This window comes from Vulpes vulpes, chromosome 1, assembly GCF_048418805.1.
Source record: "Vulpes vulpes isolate BD-2025 chromosome 1, VulVul3, whole genome shotgun sequence".
NCBI classification, from domain to species: domain Eukaryota; kingdom Metazoa; phylum Chordata; class Mammalia; order Carnivora; family Canidae; genus Vulpes; species Vulpes vulpes.
Window position 1 is genome coordinate 116,002,115 of NC_132780.1, and position 22,253 is coordinate 116,024,367.

Sequence of the window (22,253 nt, forward strand, 5' to 3'; positions counted from 1 at the left end):
TTACTGCATTCAGTGACCACGGAAGACACCAAGTTAAATTAGCAGTGTAGGGAGAGAACAGGTTTGACTAAAAGGAGGCACAATTTTTTACCAAGAGGTAGACTGTGACATGAAACTTGAAGGAAGAGACTTTTAACACGAAATGTGTCCCCGGGCATTCTAAGTAGAGACTCTAGGAATTACAGCAAATAAAAACATCAGCTGGCCTTCTGATGCATAAGCACTGGACCAAGCACCAAGACCTCTAAATAAGAGGGTATCAAAGATAATAAATGTAATTCCAAAGAGATTCTGTATCAATTAACTTAGAGGCAGAAAGGTGACTGTTTATAAAGGGAAAGACTATCTCTAAAAGAAATGAACCCACACTTAATAAGTAAGAGGTTTACTTGGCTAATGATGTAGCAGAAAGATAGGTATGAAAAGGTAAATATGTAATTCTTTATGGGAAGTAGAATACAGAGGGATGTAGGGCACTCTGGGGCTAACGAGAACACTTAGTTATTATCAAAGACGTTCTATTTGACTGTTTAACTGATATGGAATCCAGTAGAAAATTAATAGCAAAGCCATAGGATAATAGCTCTCTGTGGTTGCTCATTCCATCCCAGTTTGATTATATTTCTTCTGCAAATTAGTGTGACCCCAAAATTGTTTTCAGGATTGTCCAACTTGTCCTAAATTCCATAAATAAACTCTTTCAGAGGATGCTGTTTTTTGCCATGTCTCTATTACGGTTCTTCACAGATGGACCATTTTTGTCCTTTCAAAGCCTAAGAATAACTCTCTCAGTTATCAAGACATACCCAAATCCAGTTCAGCTGCTCCTGTGGGATTCCAGTTAGTTTAGACACATCTGCTGAGATACATGCATTTGAATCCAAATGAAGCTTTTGTTTGATTATACATTTTGAACATTTATGGAGGGTTTTTGGGGGCCAAAATGTTTTTCATTTTTTGGCACTCCAAACAGAGATCTTCGGTTATAAACACTGCCTTCTGAGCACCTCTAGCCGAAATCCAATCTTTTCATGTGAACAGGTGCCTCAGGAAGTTTTTGGAAGGGTTTACACTGCATCAGCTTTCTGATTGGAAACTTTCTGAATGCACAGTCAGATTTGCCAAGGAGACCTTCAAACTTGCTTGAGCAGTTTTCACTCATACAGACATACATTCACACATACAGACAGCCCACGTAAAAGCAACTCAGAGCCCTGTAAAACTCAAGTGTCTTTCTTAAAGGTTAAATACCAGACGCAACCAAACTGAACAAAAAGGAATGTGTGACAGGAGAGAGAATGAACCAATAGCGAGAACAGAGGCTCAATCTCTTCCCGAGTGTTTTCCCCTTAAAGCATTACTGGAGAGTTTAAGCCACATACCCTCTCTCGCCCAGTTTCGAACGCATGCCCAGAGCATCTGGGATTTTGAACACTGTACCTTTAGGGGATTGCTGCCCATCCCTTTTACTCCCAAACTTGTTCAAACATTTATTTTGAAACACTTCCTTCTCCGACACAAACGGGCCAACCAGATTCAAATCCAGGAAGAGCAAATACCTCTACTCTCTAAAACGGGTTTTTTGACAAAGCCCTTATTTTACCTGGTTCCCTACAAGGTTTCTTTTCCAGTTTGAACATAAACTGAAAAGTGGAGGCAGAGTAAAATAACTTTTTGAGCCGTCAGCCTGAAAAGTTATTATGGAGTAAAATCACTCCCCCATTGGGCATGCCCGGAATTCAGGGGGGAAATTTGCTTTCAAGTTGTTCTTACAGCCCTGGACCAGATGCTCTAAGGTGGCCAGAAACCTTTGTCTACACCCACTTAGCAGATTTCTGGCTCTCTATCAGGGACTAAGAGGTTTATTTGCAGAAATGAATCATTTCCTTCAAAATATCCTTTACCCTATTTACATGCTTGCATATTCCTTCCATTTTGTTTTCCCCCTACAGCTTTACTAAGGGAATTAATTATCTTGAAGAACAGGAACATACAGTAAGTACATCTGAGATACAGGATGAGGCACAGTATGTCATCTATTAGGCCTGGCTAAGACCAGCAGCTGATGCTAAATGGGAAGGAACATGCACCAAATGTTTTTTAATCACAAAGTTAGTAATTAATTGCTCTTTAAAATACATTTTATGCTTCTTTCTGTCTGTGTACATGAAATGCACATTTATTACATGCCAAAAATTACAACATTATGGTTTAAATGTGACTGGCACGGAAGTCCGGAAATCAGAGTTAACGTTCCCACGGCAACTTTAATTCTGTCCGTGTGCACATGTAGGGCCGTAACAGTCTTCCGCTCCAGGATAATACGTATAGATGGTCTGGGAAGGGAAGCTAAAGGCCCATATCCTCAACTGTAGTTACAGGAAAAAAACAAAGGGTGAAAACCGTGCTCCTTTCCACATATGTGGATAGAAAACAATGTCACCACGCCTGGTGTTGTGTAATCAGGGAGTGAAAGAATCTGCTGTGGTGCTGGCACTCAAGGGGACAGTTTCTGTTGCTGTGGGAACCTGAACTTTGCATTTCCTGACTTTGGGGTAATTAAAATGTCAGCCTTAATGTGGCATTAATGGAGTTTGCCATAAAAAATCCTCTTTGTTGTGTTCTCTAAAAAATTGCTTAAAAGTTCAAACTGAACCAAGTGTACTAAAAATTGTAAACTCGAGGACTTGGCCTGGTGGGGGGTGGGTGGGATGGGGGGAGCCAAGGGTTGGGAGGGGGAAGACCTACGAAGGTAGAAGGCCAGAGAAAGGAAGGGCCCGGCCGTCTCCTCGACAGAGCTCAGCCCCAGCAGAGTCATGCTATACCTACAGAGCTAAAGTTAAACCCGCCCACACAACAGTTTGGTAATGTGTAAAGGTTAAATTAAAAATAAATAAAAACTGTTAATGCATAAGTGCGTCTTGGCAAGGACACAAAAAAATGAGACAGCCTGCTGAGGCCAGTGCAAAACACTGGAAGGTAAGTAACCACGGACGACGTCAGTTTCCAATAAAACAAAGACACCAGAATAGGTGCATCTACAGCCCAAGGTAGGGAGCACTGCCAAAGAAGGGGCAAAGAGAACCACTTCTCCCTTCTATGGGAGCCTTATTTGGGGGAAAAACAAAATGGGAGAAGCACGCAAGTCAAAGTTCTGGTCGGGTCTGTCACATGTATGACTGTGACGTGCTACAGCTTGATAGTTGTCAAGATAGAGAGGGCTTCGTCTGCTCTGCTGACTTGGTTTAGGCCTGTTGACGCGTTTGAAGAGAGAGCTTGGCTCAGCTCATCCTCAGCCTGTTCCTCGGCAGGGAACGGTTCTGTCAAACACCTAGGGCTTTTGGACCCTCTGCATTCCAAAAGTCATCTCAACGCCTTGCGTTCTCTCCATCTGAGTTTGTTTGGAAATGGTGGAGAGGCGACAAGCTTGGAGGTCATGGGGGAATGTCGCCAAGAGGTCACTTAGTGGGTGCACTGCGAAGCAGCACACAATTCCGTAGCAGTATTAACCTCATCATCTCACAAAGTGAAGCATTTCTCAGCCATATTCCTTCTTGTTTTGAATATTACTGGGATCTTCTGTAAAATGTGAAGTGGCTCAGCAGGTTAAATAGCCAACTGAGAATTTTAGGGATCAGACGTGTCTACAACATTGGCCTGGGTCCTTCGGGTGCGACAGCAGTACATCTTACCCACCCTGCCCGGGTCGGAGGCAGAGCTGGCTCTTCCTTTGTGGGGATGCTGACCCATTGTGTTTTAGAACTCACTCACCAATATGAGTAGCTGCACATTTGCAAGGATGCCATTTATGGGCCTCGAACAGAGCATGCAGGCCGCTCCCTGGGAGAGCAATTCCATAAACATCCCTGGGTGTCTGAAGGAGTTAAGTGCCAAGCAAGTCATTCATCTACAGAAGTGTCAATTTTCTCAGTCTTCTCCTCCGTAAATTGGGAAGAATTATAATGATTGTCAGGAAATGGGCATTAGAGCATGACTAAGAATCATTTTGCTAAACACATAACAAATAAAAAGGTGCTATAAAAATTCAGGCACTTGTGAAAGCTTGGAACACCACACACTGGTGGAATGTTTCTGAAGTTAAAGAGACTAACAAGTCAAGGGCACTATTTTTAAATGCCCCAAATCTGTTAGTTCTAAATAGGAACTGAATATTTTACCTTAAAGAAATTAGGCTTTTAAATTAATCTATGGTACGAATGACATTTGAAAGGAAAAAAAACAAAACAAAACAAAAAAAAACCTTCTTGAATGCAAGAAGAGCATCCAAAAAATTTAACAGCTTAAAATAAACCTCTTTCCTGTCTTCTCTCAAGCAATCTCCAAATGGACAGATTTCTGTGAATCTTTCCTAAAAACAATTTTCTTCTAAGTGTAGGCTCAAATCAGGACAAACTACAATCCAAATATATTTGGAGAAAAGTCTAATCGATTTAAACAACAGGTCAGAAGGGAGAAGACTTACACATCTTAATGGCAAAATCAGAATGACGTTCTAAGCAGCTGGAGATTAGGTGACTCCTCCCTATTTGTTCTCCTTCCAAGCACGTTCAGACACCTCACTGTGAGCTCACATCTACGGGCTCCCTCAGGGTCACCAAGGAGCTGTACGGCAGCGTCATGCTCATACAGTTTCTTGTACGTATTCCACGCTAATGCCAAGACCTGGCTGGAGGATGCTTATGGTAAAGTACAATAAATGAAGCCGGGTGCCTTCTCTATTCCGCAAAACATTCATTTTGCTGCAACAGGGGATTTCTGGGCTAAGGCCATTCTATGTAATCTTCCCCATAAGGTGTGGCAGAGAGCCAGGCAATGAAGGTCGGCATGCAGGAGCTCCAGGCCCTTCTCCACAGGAACGGGCTACCTTCCTGGTAGGTAGGGACAGTGTGCACATGTCTACGGGCACCGTGCCATGCTATTTTCCAATTCTTCCTGTAATTACTATTAGGCTGGAGACTGCCAGGCAAGAAGGGCCAAGGATGTTATTATTACGATGGGCCACAGAACATAGTCCTTGCTTCCGATCCCCAGGTTTCTCCAGAGAAGCAGCAACTTGGTACAAATCACGCGGGCTCTAGAGATTTGGATCTCATTCTTTCTCGTTTAATTTTCTAGTAGCGATAGCTGGGGCAGGGTCTCAGCCCAGCCACCATGTAGGACGAGCTCCTTTCACCCCAACCTCAACCCCCGGGTTTTGTCCCTTTACTCAAGACAGTAATTATGACGAAGCAAGTAGGGAAGGGAATCTCCCAGAAGTATCCATTTCTTGCCCACTTTGCAGAATTTTCCATTTGTTTTGTCAGAAAAATAACAAAAGGAAATTTAGATTCTCATTTCTTAATTAATAATGCTTGTGTTCATGGACAGGATAAATGGAGCCCTTTTCTGAAAACAAACTGTCTTGGTTTTACTCTTCCTCCTTCTAAAGAAGAACATGCCAGCTCTTTGCCTGTTACTAGACATCCTTTATGGAGATCACTTCAGAATACTTGTTGGGTATCTTAAGACCAAAAGGAATATTCTTTCTGATTGGGCCCCAACATTATTCTATTCCTTTCCATTGTCAACACACATGTTCCTTTCTCTTTGAAGTATTGGGTTACACTTCAAAAAGAGAAAAGCTCCTAAACATGATTTATCAACTTTCTTAAAATAGAATTTGAAGAAGTGACTCCCAGATTAGTGAGAAGACAGCAAAAATAAACAGCAATGGAGTGATTTCAATAGCGACGATCTCATTAAGCTGCCCATTTCCAAATTTAGCCCGTAGGCAGTTTTTTTAATTAAAAAATATTTTTAACCTGAATTCTTATTGGCTACGTGAAGTCTGGGTGGATTCTGAATTCTTGGAAGCCATTCTCTTTTCTTCTGTAAATTTATGCTATCCTTTAACCACTTCAAAATAAATTAAAAACTGGAAGGACGGAAATTCAGCCAAGCCAAATGAGACTCCAATAACTAATGCAAAGCTGACTTGTATTATGTAATTTCAAAATGGATGTTTCCTGTGTCTAACTGGCTTTTTGAGGTCCATATTTGGTGGTTCAGTTTAGTCATGGTGGAAGTGCTGTTATTCAGATCGAGGGGACAAAGGAATAATTAGAAAACAGTAACCTAACTTTTTTTTTTTTTTTTGAGAGAATGTTATGAAAGAAAATGTGGTCCATCTAATCAATCAGCCTTTTGAGGTCAAGTGGCTGGTTTTAAAATACACGCTAGCTTTGAAAATATAGACAGTTGGCTGAATCAAAATGGAGGCAAGTTCCTTTTGACTACTCTAGAAGACCAAATGGAAATGGCTTGTTCGGAATGCAAAAAAGCCAGAACCCGGGGGAGAAGCACGCTCCAAGTGCCACGAAGACACCATCACCTTACTGGTGTACTCACAATCAGATGACCCGGTGTGAGCGTGAGAGTTTGTCAGTGAATGTGTTGAGTGGATGAGGGCTGGGTCTGGAGACAAAACAGCTTCAAAGTTCAGGCAGGGAAGGCCCGGCTTGGCGCTGGATCCACCCGGCTGAGTAATCTCATTCTCCTCAGATGCCTTCTGGTTTTCAGCTGTCTTGGGTTTCTTCCTGAAAATAAACAAAGGGCCCTTTGAAGGAACTGACTGCATATTTGGGAAAAGGCATTTTTAGAATCTGTTAAAGATAACTTGATTTTTTTTTTTCTGAGGGGGGGATGGGAGGGAGTCCAGTATGTCCCTTGTTTTAAAACAAGCTGATTCTTGTTTTTTTCCCTCCAGTAATGGCCTAACTGGGAACACATGAAAGCATATGGGCCAAGCAAACAGCACCACATTTGGACTCTGTTGGCTGCATAAAAAGACCCTGTCCCAGAACTTTAGACAGATTGAGCTACGTATGGCTGACATTATCCAAGAAAGCATCCTTTTTTCCCCCTTAAGAGTTTTAACATGGTCTGGAAAAATACTAGTGGAGGTTTACCGTTCTAGCATTTGTCAGGAAGCTTAGAGACAGGACCCGTGGAGTAATGGGAGGAGCACTGGACTGGGAGTCAGGAGACTTGAGCTATGGTACTAGCTGTGCCTCTAACTTGCTGTGTGGCCTTGGGCACCTCACTTCACCTCTCTGGGCTTCAGTTTCCTCATCTGTAAAATAAAGGGCTTGGATTAGAAGGCCTTGAAGGTTCCTTCCAGCTTGAAGTTTCTATTCATGGAACGCATCATGGAACATTCAAGTTTCTTGCTGTTATTAGATTTCACTTTAGATTAACACATAATTCCCAATCACAGTCTGAATTTGCAGGCCATAGAGATGAGAGGGTAGTGATGGAGATTTTTGTGAAAGTAGCAAATGAAAAGTGAAACAGATGAGCTTAGCTTCTAGCAGGTAAAGCGGTAACACATGGATATCCTCTATTCCAACCCTTTACTCATCCAAAGCTGAAAATGCCCTTTGTTGATTTAGCACATGACCCTGGAGTATGGGACTCGGACTGTGTGTTTGGGGGTGTGAGGAAGAGATGGGTGAAGGGAACCAGAAAGCAATTATTGCCCACTGTTGCTTGGGGTCAGGAACAGGAAGCAAAACAGCTCAGATATTGTGGGTGTCTCCCCCCCCCCACCACCACCCCTGCCCGGGACAATAAAATTGCCATAAACACAGAAATACTGCATGTACTCTAGGTCCCAGCCATACTGGGTTATTAGGCATATCCTGAATTGGAACGTGCCTTCCAATTTCCTTGTCTCTGTGCCTCTTTTCTATCATTATGTGGATGGTGACCAGAGAAATTATTTTATTTTATTTTTTGGTGGAAGACTATGTGTATAACAGAATTTGTTGTAAGTAGCTCTGTTTCCATGTTTTTCTTGTTTCTATAAGCCTGGCAGTGGACTTGTCATGCAGAATATTTTGTATCGAAATTTGTGGTACGGGGTAGTTAAATCTGCCCTCGCAGAATATGGTGTTATGATTAGCATGCTGTGTTTCTGGTCCAACAGGTTGCGAAATCAAATCTGCTTTTTTCAGAGGGCAGGAGGCAGAGATGGCATGGTAAAGATGATGAGAGAGGAGAAGCTTTCAGACATATTTTTCAGCATGGAGGAAGCCAATATAAGAGAAGCAAAAATTGCAATGCTTTACCAACTGTTTGTTGGATGGGTGACTGTAGAACCAACCCCCAAGTCTTCAGCATCTACATGGACCTCCAAGACCCTGGTTTCTGGTGTGCAGTTTGAGAAAATATTCAAGATCAAAGTCTCCAGAGCTTAACCCTTTTTTTTTTCCTTGGAAGCCAGCGCCCCCTCTAAGGTACCTCCTCATTTCCATTACTGTTGGCTATCACTGGCTGAAACTGGCTGAAACTGTAGGTGAGCAGAGCCTTCCTCTGCCTTAAAGCCGACTCATCAAGTCCTGACAATTCTGTTTCCTTATTTTTTCACGTCCATGTTTCCTTTCCATTTCCACTGCTATCCCTTGACACTTTCATTTAGACTGTTGTTTATTGACTGGCTCTCTATCCTCTTAGACCCCTCTGAGGAACCAGGTTAGCCCAACACCTCAAATGAATTCTACAGATGCTCTAGCTGAGTCTAGTTGGCCATACAGGACTCTCAAAGTTCTTGAAAATTCCCAGAGCATCTTGGGCCATCTACATCCTTGGCTCTACATCTTTGTTCAAATTAGTTCCCTTGCATTGTCTGTTTTACAACTCTGTTGAAATCATATTTATCCTTACTTATTAAAGGTTGTCTCCATCTTGTAACCATCTTGATTTACCTCTACCAGATAGAAGGTCTCTTTCTTTGAAATTCAACTCCCTCCCACCTTTCTCTGAAATTCCCCTCCGCTAAAATTAAAATTTTACTTCTCTCTTTTTTACTCACTAAATTTTGTTTTCATAATCGCTATTTACGTGGTTATCCATCCCGTGAGACTGTAAATTCTCTGAGGGAAATATCTTAGTTATTCTTTAATTCCCTATGTTCATCCTTTCTTTCCTTTTTCCTTTCTTCCCACCATTCATCTTTTCACATATTCATCTTAAAATATCACGCACCTATGGTGGGCCAACATAGGTTAGGGAATGCCGCAAGCCTGGTTGCTCTCCTCCCAGAGTTTGCTCTCTAGAGCGTACTGTTAAGCAGAGTAGCTTAGACAAAGCTGTCATTCAATATTTGCTTGTTGATGAGATAAAGCAGAATTGAAATCAAGGTATATTTTGAGAATAGTCATAGTGTAAATCCCAATTAAGTTTTCCTATTCTTTATGCAGCGGTGAAATCTACCTTGACTGGCTGCTTTTCCTTTGAATCCAGGATGGGCATTTGATAAGAGTAGGATCATTTTGCTCAACAAAGCTGGGCTGGTCCTCATGAGCCCTTTAAATATCAGGATGAAATTCTATTGATAGATATCACTTAATAGAAAAAAAAATTGTAATACTTATTTCTGACGCTTATAGACAAGGCCGAGGCTAGTTTTGGATTTTTGTTTCAGGAAACTGAAAAAAGCCCTCTTTCAAACCTGAGTGCATGGCCAAACTACCAACCTCACTCTTTTAACACTGCAAAAATGGTGTTGTCTTTTATATAAATGCCCTTGCTTCCTTCCGTGGATTTGATCCTGCTTCCCACCTGACATTTTACACCACACCCTTCTGTTTGTTGTCTCAAGGATCACCTACAGAAAACACCTGCAGCACAGAGGCATCGGAAGCCACCTCTACAAGTGAAAATATTGAAAATTCAACCTTTCGCCCCCCCCCCCCATTTGCTTATCCTGATACCACTGGGCGTTTTCCACCTGCACGGATAACAGAGAGCCACTCACTGTCCTTAGAAGCAATTCATTTCCCCCCGCTCACCCTAATAGTTCGGTAGGACTCCTTTTTCTGGAGCTGAGAAATGCGGAAACATGGAAGTGCAGCAGCAGTCTGTGTAGACATGCACAGGTGCTGCTATGTTGGCTCCATTTTTGCAGTCAGTCCATAGTTTATTAAGGAGGAAAGAGCAAATCTTGCGGTAATTAATTGAAAATACCTTCCTTAGCTGTGCAAAAAGAATCACATAAACATGGCACATCTGAGGGCAAGCCTGTCCAAGCCTCCCTGGCTATGCATTATTCCCTGGAGCCTTTAGAGGGCAGCAGCACACAGGCAACTCGGGGCAGCGCCGTGGAGAGGCACACTCCCCACCAGACCAGAACCTTCCTCTCGGTCATCATGCCAAAGGTTGGTTTGCCAAGCTCTGGCCGCTCAGCCTCTTTCTTTCTTTTCAGTTCTCATTCTGTCTCTCTCTCTCTCTCTCTCTCTCTCTGTCTCTGTCTCTGTCTCTCTCTCTCTCCCCTCCCTCTCTCCCTCCCTCCCTCAATGTTAAAATTATACACTCTGATGAAGTCGCCCCTCAACCGGAAAATGAAAGCTCCAATGAAAAAGTTAGACAAGCCAACAACAACAACAAAGAAAGAAACCGGGAGAAAGGGGAAAGGGGGCTGGTGAGGGAGAAGGATTTAAGAACAAGAGAAGGGCAGATGTTTCGTAAATATATGCAAACCCAAACTGGGTGTACCCTCAACACTTCCACAGAGGAACAGACCAATCATTGTGCACTTCCTCCCGCCACACTGGTGGAGCCCTGCATTCAAAAAAAAAAAAAAAAAAAAAAAGAAAAGAAAAAGAAAAAGAAAAAAAAAAGTGTGGCTGCAGGCACCTGCCTTTCAACGGTCAGTTCTGACATTCTCACTGAATATCTCCCGATTGTCCACAGAGAACAAAAACATTTTCATCTCCCCACTGGAAACGTTTTTCTTATGAGAAAAAAAAGGGGCTGCTTCAAGAACTGGAAAGGCGTTTTAAGGTGACTGGTGGCTGGTTTTTAACTCTCATTGTGCTGGTCCTGGCAACAAGTTTTGGGCTGAAAGGTAGCAGTGAGTGAGGTTGTGGATGATGTTGGCTCTTTCCTGACTAGACATATTGCATGTGGAAAGAAATATGCATTGAAACATATTGATGAGATGGTAGGTATTAGGCATGTTAAATGCGTGGAAATTAACCAGATCGGTGGCATTTGATGTATATATTTCACACTTCTTTGCACATATTGCACACACACAGTGATGGCAATGCCTTCTGCAACATATGGAAAATAAATATTTTATCTGTGTGAGCTCTTATCAGGCTCCCGGGGCTGTTGAGAGGAGAGTGCTCTCTTCTTTCTCGCTCTCCCAATTTTCTCTCTTCACTGGGCCCCCACCCTCTCCTGCGCATTAACATGCCTTCCACTTATCAGCCTGGTTGGATAGGAAAGAATTAGTCAGAACCTCCTTTTGATAAATAATTACTCAGTCATTGAATCATGACAATTTAGCCCCATGATGCCCTCCCCCCATTTTTTTTTTTTTTGAATGGTAACCATTTCTTTATTCTCTTTCCCAACAAAACACTGAAAAGGCTCAGGAGAGTGTTTGGGGAGGGGAGAGGGCAGAGAGCAGAGGTGTAAGAAACCACCCCAGTGGAAGCCAGCTCTACCATCAAGTAGCTGTGGGCCCTAGGCAGGTCATTGTGCTTCTCTGGGCCTCGGTGGAAATAATGGGGAAATAATACCTACCTCCTTGCGCTGATGTGAGGAGTAAATGAGATAATTCATGCCAAGCGATTGGCAGAGTGATGATGGCCCATGGTCAGTGCTCAATGATGGTAGCTATGAGACGGCATCAGTTCTATGGTTCTCATCAGCTCTAAGGAGGCACTTCCTTGGTCTTAGTAATCTTTTTCTAATTTCAAGACTTCGGCAGGGGCAAATGGACTGTAATTGTTGCAGAGGCGGAAAGAACGTAAGGATAAGCCATCTCTTCTTCAACACTTTGATCTTACTGTATTACCTTCCCAACACCGTCTTTCTGTTCACGTGTTTGCCTTTGCTGCTGCTCTACCAAGAACTCCTCTTGAACTTGAGGATCGAGCAAGCTACACTTGGGCCGGAGAAGCCCATCGAGCCTGGGCACCATGGTCTGTTCGTCGAAGCCAACCTTTGGCACTTTCGCTTATTACGTCCTTTTACAATTTATCTTTTTACCACTTGGTCTAATGTTCCCAGACCAACTGAAGATGTTTTCATAATTAAAACATTTTATTCTCTCAATTTTTTTTTTTTTTTTACCTTCTTGGCAAGGCTGATTTATAGTGTTTTTCAGTGTATTTCTCCCTCGCTGTATCAGTCAGGATCCTGGCAAGAAACAGCTGGCACACTCACAGGTTTTAGCTGGAGAGAGTTGAATGTAAGGACTGTACAGTAAGGTGCAGAGGAGGTAAAGGGGTGCCGGAGGGAGGGTGAAGCACCAGCACTAGCACTAGCAGTGGGAGGGGGCGGGGGGGAGGACTTTAAATCTCAGCTTTCAACTGTTAAATCCAAGGGGCAAGGAAGGCATGGCATTCTCTGAGTCCAGTCAGAACTGCAGTTAGAAGGGGGTCTGGACGAATCAACACCGTGCCCTCACTCTCCTCCTCCTCGCACATCCTTCACGGATGTTCCTTTTGGCCAAATTCAAAGGGAAGCCAGAGTGAAAGAGAGCCTGGGGAGTGCAGTCCAGAAAGGCGGCCTCCTGGGCCACATACCAGGGCAGAGGAGGGCTCAGGGGTTTTGTGTGTGTGTAGAGGGGAGACTAATCAGCGGGCCGCTTCTTACTCTTCTCCCTTGCCTTTACCCTTCCCTCTCGATCTTACTTTCTGGAAAGAAAGACACAGCAAAAGAAAGTGAAGTCAGTTCTCTCAGGGTCCATGAACCTATCTGGTTTATTTGCCCTTTGTGGGGGATGAAGACTGCATGTGGGCTCCGTGAGAGCCGGGATATTTGTGTCTTGTCTTGTCTTTTCTTTTCTTTTTTTTCTTTTCTTTTCTTTTTTTTAAAGATTTTATTTATTTATTCATGAGAGACACAGAAAGAGACAGAGGGAGGCAGAGACACAGGCAGAGGGAGAAGCAGGCTCCATGCAGGGAGCCTGACGTGGGACTCGAACCCGGCCTCCAGGATTACACCCTGGGCTGCAGGCGGCACTAAACCGCTGTGCCACCGGGGCTGCCCTATTTGTGTGTTTTCTTTGCTGCCACATCCCTAGTTTCCAGAACAGTGTCCGGCACGTAGCAAACTGCCCAGTGAATTTCAGTTGGTCAAGTAAATATATTCACTTCTGCTGTGCCAGACATTATACACATATTATCTCATTTAACGATCACAACAGTCCAAGTAAGTAGGCAGCTGCTTAGCATAGTTGTGCAAGCAGTGTGGGAGTGGGTAGGTTTTAAAATCTAACACTTGTCCCCTCCCTGCCCACCCCCAAGCCTTGACACCTGGCCCAGGACATGGTCAACCCTCAGGAATTTTGTGGCTAGTCCACATTTTTGTGCTTTATTCACCTTATTGCTTTTGTACCTAGCCAGTATGTAAGCTTTACTCTTGTTTCTTCTTTCTAAATGAAAGAGCTGAGTTTCTGAAAAGCAGAGTCTGCAAAATTGAGAGCCCAGTCTGTCTCTGGTAGGACCTGTTGCACAGGTAGGACGTGGTGTTGTGCACAGGTAAAATGCCTCCTAAGGCAGAAACAGAGGCTAGAGGAAACTCTAGGTTGTAATTTCTGGGTCTGGATTTGAGTTTTCTGCAGGAAGGTAGGAGTGAGTGGTAAAGACTCTTCCCTCTACCAAAGGATACAGAACCTGGGAACTGGGATGCCTGGGTGGCTCAGGGGTTGAGCACCTGCCTTCCACTCAGGGCGTGATTCCACGGTCCCAGGATCAAGTCCCACATCAGGCTTTCTGTATGGAGCCTGCTTCTCCCTCTGCTTATGTCTCTGCCTACCTCTTTGTGTCTCTCATGAATAAATAAATAAAATCTTAAAAACAAAAGAACCTGGGAATCCAGGCTACACCCAACCCAGTGGTGCTACTTACTCCAGTACGTGACCCCGTAATGCAGAAAACCCCAGAACACCATCCAGATGTGGGAATTTCTAAGGCACTCCTTGCACTTCAACTTGAGGATGAAAATATACAAGTAAGTTTCTTGCATGGGTATGGAGAAGTTAGTTTTTATTTTCCGTCACATCTTTAGTCCCCAGTGCCCTGATCCAGTAGTACTTGCACATCACTCTGGTGGTCCCCATCCCCGTGCTGGCCAGGCAAGCCTGCCTGCCACTCACACTCTACTACCACTCATTACAATCCTGGTGACTCAAAGCATTAAAGATGAAAAGCAATGCAAAACAAAGCAAAACAGAAACTCAGACTTTGTCCCTTTGGGTGTGATTTATGCCCAAATAACTGAAGACAGGGAAAATCTGAATGTGAAAATCCTACCTGAAAGCCTAAGAGGGATGTGGCTCTCCCAGGGTTAGTGTTTTCCAGTAACAGAGATGTCTGTCAAACCCCATCCCATCACCTGCCTCATACCATATATAGGAAAACCTGAGACTACAACTAGAATGAGGTGTTGTCTAAAAATATATAATTAAGTTATTTTGCATGCATAGCCTCTAAATAATTCAGATTTCTGGCTTTTTCATTTAAAAAAGCATATATTCATCTGTTACTTTTAGCAATGGTTAATGAATACTTGATATCAATCTTTCATAAGTATCGTCCTGTAGGCATCATACCTCCTAACCCAACTTGTTTCTGCACCTTGCCTTGTAAGGGCTGTACTTCTCCTATGTAAATGCCTGGCATGGAGGGAACAGCCTCATGCACAGAGCCATGCATCCGGAGGGCAGGGCTGAGCTGGGGGCAATGGCGAGAGACGTGGCTGAAGGAGCCCCGAGTCCCCAGGCTGGGCTATGGCCCCACAAAGTGGCAAGGAAACAACAACACTGGCTCAGAGATGCAACTCTGACGACAGGGAGATGCCGATGAGGGAAGCCGGCTCCTGGCCTTGACCAGGGTGCCATGAAATGACAAGTAGCAGTGCAATTCAACAGAATGGCACAGAAGGTGACAAGGGGCCAAGAGATCGGGTGGGAGTTGCCACCATTCCGGGGAGGGTGCAGACGACCAAGTGGAACAGCCCCAGTCCCTGCAAAGAACATCTGGATCCGGCCCCGCACAGTCATCTGGTGAGAAGGGCATGTGCTGCTCAGGGTGGGCACCACAGGCTGGCAGCTAAGGGCCACTGTGGGCACCTCGGCACTGGGTCTTGCAACCTCACTGTGATCAAGACATGAAGCCATCAGAAATTTCACCTGCATTTACAATTGTGGGAGCTGGATTTTTTTTTTTTTAAATCAAATTAAGTGAACTAAGAAGCCTTTCACTGGAGGCATAATGTACTCACAGTAGTTTCCAAATAAATGGTGTCACTCTTCAGGTAAATCACTCCGAGGCTTGGGCCTAGTGCAGATGTTCATTGGGGCAGGGAACAGAGAGCGGCTGCATCTAGAGCAGACAAGGAAGAAAGATAAGGCCGTTAAACGACAGGTGATGGTGACCAGTCGTGTCCATGGAGACAAAGCCCGGGGACTTGGGTGCGAGTCTGCTCCTGCCCCTTTGCACCGGCAAGTGGGACAGCAGGGGTGGTGGGGGCAGAAGAGAGGATGTGGCCCGGGCTCCAGGGGGTCTGAGATCTTCGGCAGCACCCTGTCTGTGCACACGGGCTTGATTTCGTGGTGGGGAGATGGAAGCTGGGGTGTAAGGGGGAGGTGTCCTTCCACCTTGTCATGACTGTTCCGGTGTTCTTGGCTCCACGGTAGCCTCCCCTGCTTTAGTGCCCAGTTCTCTTCTGCTCTAAAAACGCCGCTGAGCTGGCCATGTTCTGAGCTCGTGCTATGCCCCTGCCCCTCACTTCAAGGTCTCCGCTGTCTCCCGTGTCCTCACACATGGCGCTCAGCCTTAGGGGCTCCTGGGCCGACCATCGTCTCCAGCCTCACACCCAGAGGTCCATATCCCAGGCCTTGCCCTTTGGGCCACACTGAACCCCGATGACCACATTATTCCCAAAACTGTCCTCCTTTCTCACCAGGACACCGCACTACCCTGACTTTCCTTCTACCCCTCAGCTCATCTGCCTCCTTTCCTGGCTTGTCTTCTCCCTCCTGTTCCCTAAATGTAGATATCCCTCAAGACTGTCTTCTCCATCTTTGCCTACACCCACCCTGCATGACCTCAACAATCACTTCTCCATAGAGAACACCCACATGGCTATCTTTAGTTCCTGCTTGTCTGCAGAGCTCCAGATCCACATTCTTAATAACCTCTGGTTATTGGTTCATTCACTCATTTGCTTGTTCGTTCGTTCATTCATTCATTCATTCATTCATTCATTCATTCATTCATTCAGTGTTTGCATAGCATCTATCAGGCACCTGGAAAAGATGAATAAGACAGGGCTTCTCACTCTGAGAAGCTCACACCTCCATCAAATACTGCACAGGCACTTCTAATTCAGAATTTTAAAACAGAATTCATGGTCTCTCTCTGAAAATATGTTCCCATTTCCTGCCATGTTCCATTTCCTACCATCTCCACCCAGTTACTTGGTCCTACAATGGAGGAGTCAGCTTCAAGTCCTCCTTCTCTTTTGCTTCTCATTGTCAATCGATGGCCAAGAGATGTGGTTTGTGCTGAGGCTGTGCTTCCTAAATCAGTACCTACTTTCTATCCCAACACCTGTTTATCCCTCTGTCACCTATGCCAGGACTTTCATGAGAGCCTCTCAATGGCTTCACTTCTTCTGGATTCTTTTTACCTGTAGCCCATCCTTCACACCACTACCACATTAATTTTTCTTGAATACCATTCTAAATATATCACTCCTTTGCTCTTTGCCCACTGGATTAAATTCAAACTTCTCAGTTTGGCATTCAAGGCCCCCACAATGTAGCCTCAGTCTAATTTCCATTTTTTTGCAGTGGAAGTGAAGTCCCCCTCTTTCCCATCCAGATGCCACCTCACTTATGAAGCATTTCCCAAAGGAAAGTGCCCTAGCTGAGTCCTCAGGCACTTTCTGCATGACTCGCTTTGCATGTTCTGTGAACTCTAGTAATTATTTGTGCAACTTGGCTCCCCCTCTATAAGCTCCTAGGAAGCAGAGACGATTTTTACTTTGTGTACTCTAAAGTATGCAGTGCCTTGCACGGAGATTTGTGCTCAGCTGATGTCTGCTGAGCCAAAGTTAAAAGGAATCAAGATTCTTACTTCGAGTCATGGAAACTGAGACTGAATTGGAAAGACCTGAAAGCTCATCACCTCTCATTTTTCAGATGAGATTAAGGGAACGGACTTGCTCAAGGCCACATCCTTGCTCCTGGTTGAACAGCTATCACTGATAGAAAAGGTCACAGATCTTTAAACATCTGCCAGTGCTTGCTCAGCACCAACAGGCCCTGTAGACCATCAATAGTGACCGGACCAGAGAGAATGAGAGGCTCGGGGGGGGCGGGGGTGCACAGCCAGCAAGGATATACTGGGTCCCAAAATATAAAGAAATGTGCTTCACTTATTCACTTCAGTACACTGAAATAATAAATATCCTTTTGTAGATAAATAATGTTAAAAAATGAGGGTGGATTTAAAGAACAAGGAAACGAACCTTTCAAACACCGTCAGCAGAAACAATTATGACAATATTGCAAATGCTACCACAGGGTGATAAACTCAGGGTGAAAACCAGGATGAAGGAATTTCTCACGCTTAACAAAAGCAGTGGGTTCAGCTGAAGTTCTTGGTGAAAACATGCCCCAGTAATTCTCTGGTTAAATTCTGACCTTGTGGAAACAGAGGCCACTGGCAATCCTGCTATTATGCGACTCACGTCAGCGTGTCTTTTCAACCTAGTTTTTGCCTGGGGTTGATCTTACAAGTTTGGTTAAATTTTCCCTGATTTTTCTTTCACTGTATCATCAATTTACCTGGGGAAAGGCATAGATGAGTGCTCCCAAGTCTGCCCTAACTTCCCTTCTTTTCCCCTCCCGATAGAAGAAGTATCATTGTTTAATCTCCTTTCTATCCTCATCCTCAAACAGAATTCTTTCCTCTCGCCCAAAGATGAAAAGCTCTCCCCAGAAAACATGTGGGGATAACGGCGTTTACCTAGGTGAGAAAACCAGACTTTGCCAGGGAATCACGGTGGTGTTTCCTTGGCCAGGAAAGCTCAGCTCTTAAATGTTAGCCCTCCAGCACTACGTGACTTCATCTGCCTCTCCCAGGTGAGTACTTAACTTAGTGTTACTCACCAGAGGAAGAACTCGGTACTATGAATCAGATCCTTTTTGGCCAATATGGGGGAGCCATGCTATGCATTGAGACATCTATTCAATAGCAACACCCCAGTAGCCACGTAAATGGCAAACTGGGCTCAAGAGCTCTCTATAGTTCTTACTAAACCATCTTATGGCTGGACAGGTTATCAACACTTCACCAGACACAGCTTCCTTTCTCTTTTCTCCCCACGGCAACTACGTTAAAACGATAAAGGATATCACTGACCGATATGTCTAGTACATTGCAATGAAAAATCACCTGGAAGCATACGAATCCATTGTGTAATTAGATAAATGTGCATTTTAAATATGCCTAACATTTGGCTTAAACTGTGCATTTTATAATTAAATGGAGACATAATCTTTCTGTCCTTGAATCTAAACTCTTTCCCAGCCCCACATCCTGCTGCTGTAATCTTCCTTTCATTTTTTGGCAAACGGTCACCTCTCCCCCTCTCCTCACTTCCCTGCACGCCTCAGCACACACCTAGGGGCCTATTAATCAGAACTACTGCGTAGTGTGTCATGTTTTACTGCTTAAAGGGTGGGGATGCTCTAAAAAAGACTCGGTGAGAATGACTTCATGAGGTTTCATATTTATTCTCTTGCAATGACTTCCATATCCAATGTACACAGTTTTTAAGTCAAAGGATAATTCTGAGAGGCTGCTGGGGCTACACATTCTTCCCGGAGTCTGGAAATCCAGCTGTTCTCTGTGCCTCTTACATCATCACTGTAATAAAGAATCTGCTCTTGGAACCCAGCTGGCAGAGTTCTTGATGGTGTCAGAGGCAGAGGAGACAGTGGGTCATTTCCATTCCAGTCTGTTTTATTGTTGACGTCTCTGCAGCTCTGCCTTGGAAGCCCTTGGAGAGCAGAGCTGTTATGTAACACACGGCCACACATCACCTCAAGGAATTTTCTGTGGAGGTCTCATTTCAGTGTGGCTCTTCCCATTCTTTGGAAATCACACCAAATCATTCTAAAATGACAGATGGGGCCCCTTCATGACTAAAGCTTACAAAAAAGATAATAGTAACAATAATAGCTACCATTGTTAGATGGCTACATTTTGTTTGGGACTGGATGGGGAATATTTTTACATGTAAATACATGCTCCTTGAATCCTCACAGCAATGCTATGATGTAGGTATTAGTGTGCCCATTTTACAGATGAGGAAAAGTGAGACGAAGAGAGCTCAAGTATCCATTCCGTGGATAGTGAGGTCAGAATTCAAGGTCAGATCTGAGCCAGATCGTTCTGACTTTAAATCTGGGAGGAGGGAGTTGTTTTGTTTTTGTTTTTGTTTTTTGTTGTTGTTGTTTTCCTTACTCTACAACAACTGTTCCATTACAGGGACATGTTTCTAGTTCCTGCTGTGACATCAGCATAAGAAAGACGCTTATGCTATTTCCATGATGATTCAGAGCTACTGAAAAAACTAGGAGCACAGACCTCACGTGAAGGAACTCTTTCAGCAACTATCAGTAAGTGGAGCTCCTTCCTAAGTTCCTTTCTATTTGAAGACGAGAAGATCTTTTATCGGTCTTCTCAGACTAATGAACAAATGAATCATGCAGGATTTCTGAGTCAGCATGTCTGGGAATGAGTCTGTGATTCTGCATTTCTAGAAAGCTCCCAAGTGATACTGATGACACTGGTCTGGGTACCACAGGTCTCATGTCTGACACTTGCCTTCCTACTGTTTTGGAAGGAGGAGTTCAAGCTGAATAACTTGGCTAACAGCTCACACGGCACGACTGGCTTCTGATTCTGGGCCAGTTTGTCAGGTCATCAGGCATTAGATAGAATTCAAGGAGTTTCTGGCATAGAGCACATTATGAAAAAAAAATTGTTCCTAGATCCCCCAGGGCTCTACTGTACCCCCATTGGAAATTAAAATGATAATGTCTCTAACATGTAAAATTCCTATTTTTTACATTATTGTTATTTTTAACAATAATTATCTGGTAATAATTCAAATAACACCTTTCCTCTGAGAGATTCAATGAGCTTTGCTAACCTTAATTGTCTAACAGCAATTCCCAGGTGTAGATAAAGCTGTCTCAAAGATCACAGTAAATTTAAAATTGTTCCACTTCCCTCCTTTCTTTGCCCCAAATGTAGTGATGAATTAGTGGTGGAGGTTTACTAATTGGCAAAGACCCACGTCTCATAATTTGAAGCATTAGAAATTTTATAAAGGCAAGGTAAATCTAAGAAATAGTCGGCAGAGAGGTGGTAGTAGGGCACAAAATATTGGTGAGAGAAAAAAGGAAGGAGAGTTAAGGGGAATAAGAGGATGAAGAAAGTGAAATTATAGAACTAGCTCAATGACCTTGGATGAGTCATTTAACCTCTAGGTGGCTCAGCTTTTCCATCTGTAAGAAAATGTGGATTTTATGATTTTTAAGGGTCCTTAAAACTCCAGTAGTCCCTTGAGAAGAAAGATGTGGAGATTAAGTAGCTCATCAACCTGTTAAACCATTAAACCTGTAAGGAAATCTATTTGACTTAACTTTTTAACTAATTACCTGAAATGAACTCCCAAGTCCACATCACTAACCCCACCTCTCTGGAAAGTGGTAATAAAAACCGTTTAATAAGGCACCAAAGGCATCACGGCCAGACAAACAAGTCATCAGCCCCATCTTCACTTTCCAATGCTATAATAAATGTTTTACTTTAAAATACTTTAGCTCCTTTTTTTTTAAAAAAAGTTTTTTTAGCTCTTTAATTAACCACTAGTTAATACCCATGTCCAGAAGAAATACGTCTGATGGCTTGAAGACCCCTGGGATGGCCTTGCCAATAGAAGGTCCTGCTGTTTGTCACATTAAATCTATGTTAATTTTCTCCATAGAGACCTCTTGATTCCTCTTTGACAATTCACAAACTCTGTTAATAACACTTGCATGTCCCAGGAGACTTCGAGCTATCAGGTACAGTTGATTCTTAATTTTAAACTAAGAGATCTCTGCATCAGGTGAGAGATACCTATTTCAATACTCATATACATATCATATATCCCTATGTAGACATACACATATAGGCAGTAATAATTTTTCTGGTTTTAATGGATAGCTGGCGATGGGAACTCCTTCTCTAAGTCACTTTGCACTGGCATCTTCCCCATCAGCAAGCCTGCCACAGGTCCTGGTTAGAAGGCCATTTTAAACTATGTAATGAGGATTCCAACAGGGACACGACTTATGGTGCAGCGTGTTATTTGTGTAATATCGGAGTTATCTGTACCTTGCTTCTTGCACGGAGTGCGTGTTCTGGACTAGTCGTTATGGTTTGTGGCTAAATGGAGAAACAGGTACTGAGAAACATCAAAGTGACATTATCCTGAAGAACACACACTGCCACCGTCTCCAAGTGAACATCACTCCCCTTTTCCTGCTTCCATCATCTCTACCGTACCATTAACTGAATGCTGACTGGGTGGCAGGTGTTTATGTTGGGCACTTTCCATACATTGTTTAGCTTTCTTTTCCTTTTTTTTTTTTTAAAGATTTAGTTATTTACTTATAAAGATTTTATTTATTTATTCATGAGAGACACACAGAGAGAGGCAGAGACACAGGCAGAGGGAGAAGCAGGCTCCCTGCGGGAAGCCTGAGGCGGGACTCGATCCTGGAGCCCTAGGATCATGCCCTGAGCCAAAGGCAAACACTCAACCACTGACCCACACAGGTGTCCCTCGATTTTACTTATTTATTTATTTATTTATTTATTTATTTATTTATTTATTTGAGAGAGAGAGATAGCGAGAGAGATAGTGAGACACAGCTCAAGCAGAGAAGAGAGGGAGAAGCAGACTCCCCACCAAGCAGGGAGTCCGATGCAGGGCTTGATCCCAGGACCCTGGGATCATGACCTGAGCTGAAGGCAGACACTTAATTGACTGAGCCACCTAGGTGCCCCTGCTTAACTTTATTTCTTATAATCATTCCTTAGGGGTAGGAATTATATTCTGATTTTACAGATGAAGAAACTGACATTTTAGGAAAAATAAGAATATTT

General features: G+C 43.6%; 1 protein-coding gene across 50 annotated transcripts in view; it reads right to left on the reverse strand.

Annotated features, from left to right (window-relative positions):
- The window catches only part of ZBTB20 (zinc finger and BTB domain containing 20), a 753,858-nt gene that overhangs the window by 35,507 nt on the left and 696,098 nt on the right, over positions 1–22,253 (reverse strand). For 27 of the 50 annotated variants that reach the window (XM_072723729.1, XM_072723708.1, XM_072723737.1 and 24 more), the window contains 3 exons: positions 15,301–15,401; positions 6,969–7,132; positions 6,409–6,596 (listed from right to left, as the gene is read on the reverse strand). In XM_072723729.1, coding sequence (XP_072579830.1) covers positions 6,409–6,596; positions 6,969–6,979 — 199 coding nt within the window. In that variant the 5' untranslated portion in view covers positions 6,980–7,132; positions 15,301–15,401. The remainder of the gene's footprint in view (positions 1–6,408; positions 6,597–6,968; positions 7,133–15,300; positions 15,402–22,253) is intronic. The other 23 variants (XM_072723877.1, XM_072723898.1, XM_072723935.1 and 20 more) reach the window with 1 other exon arrangement.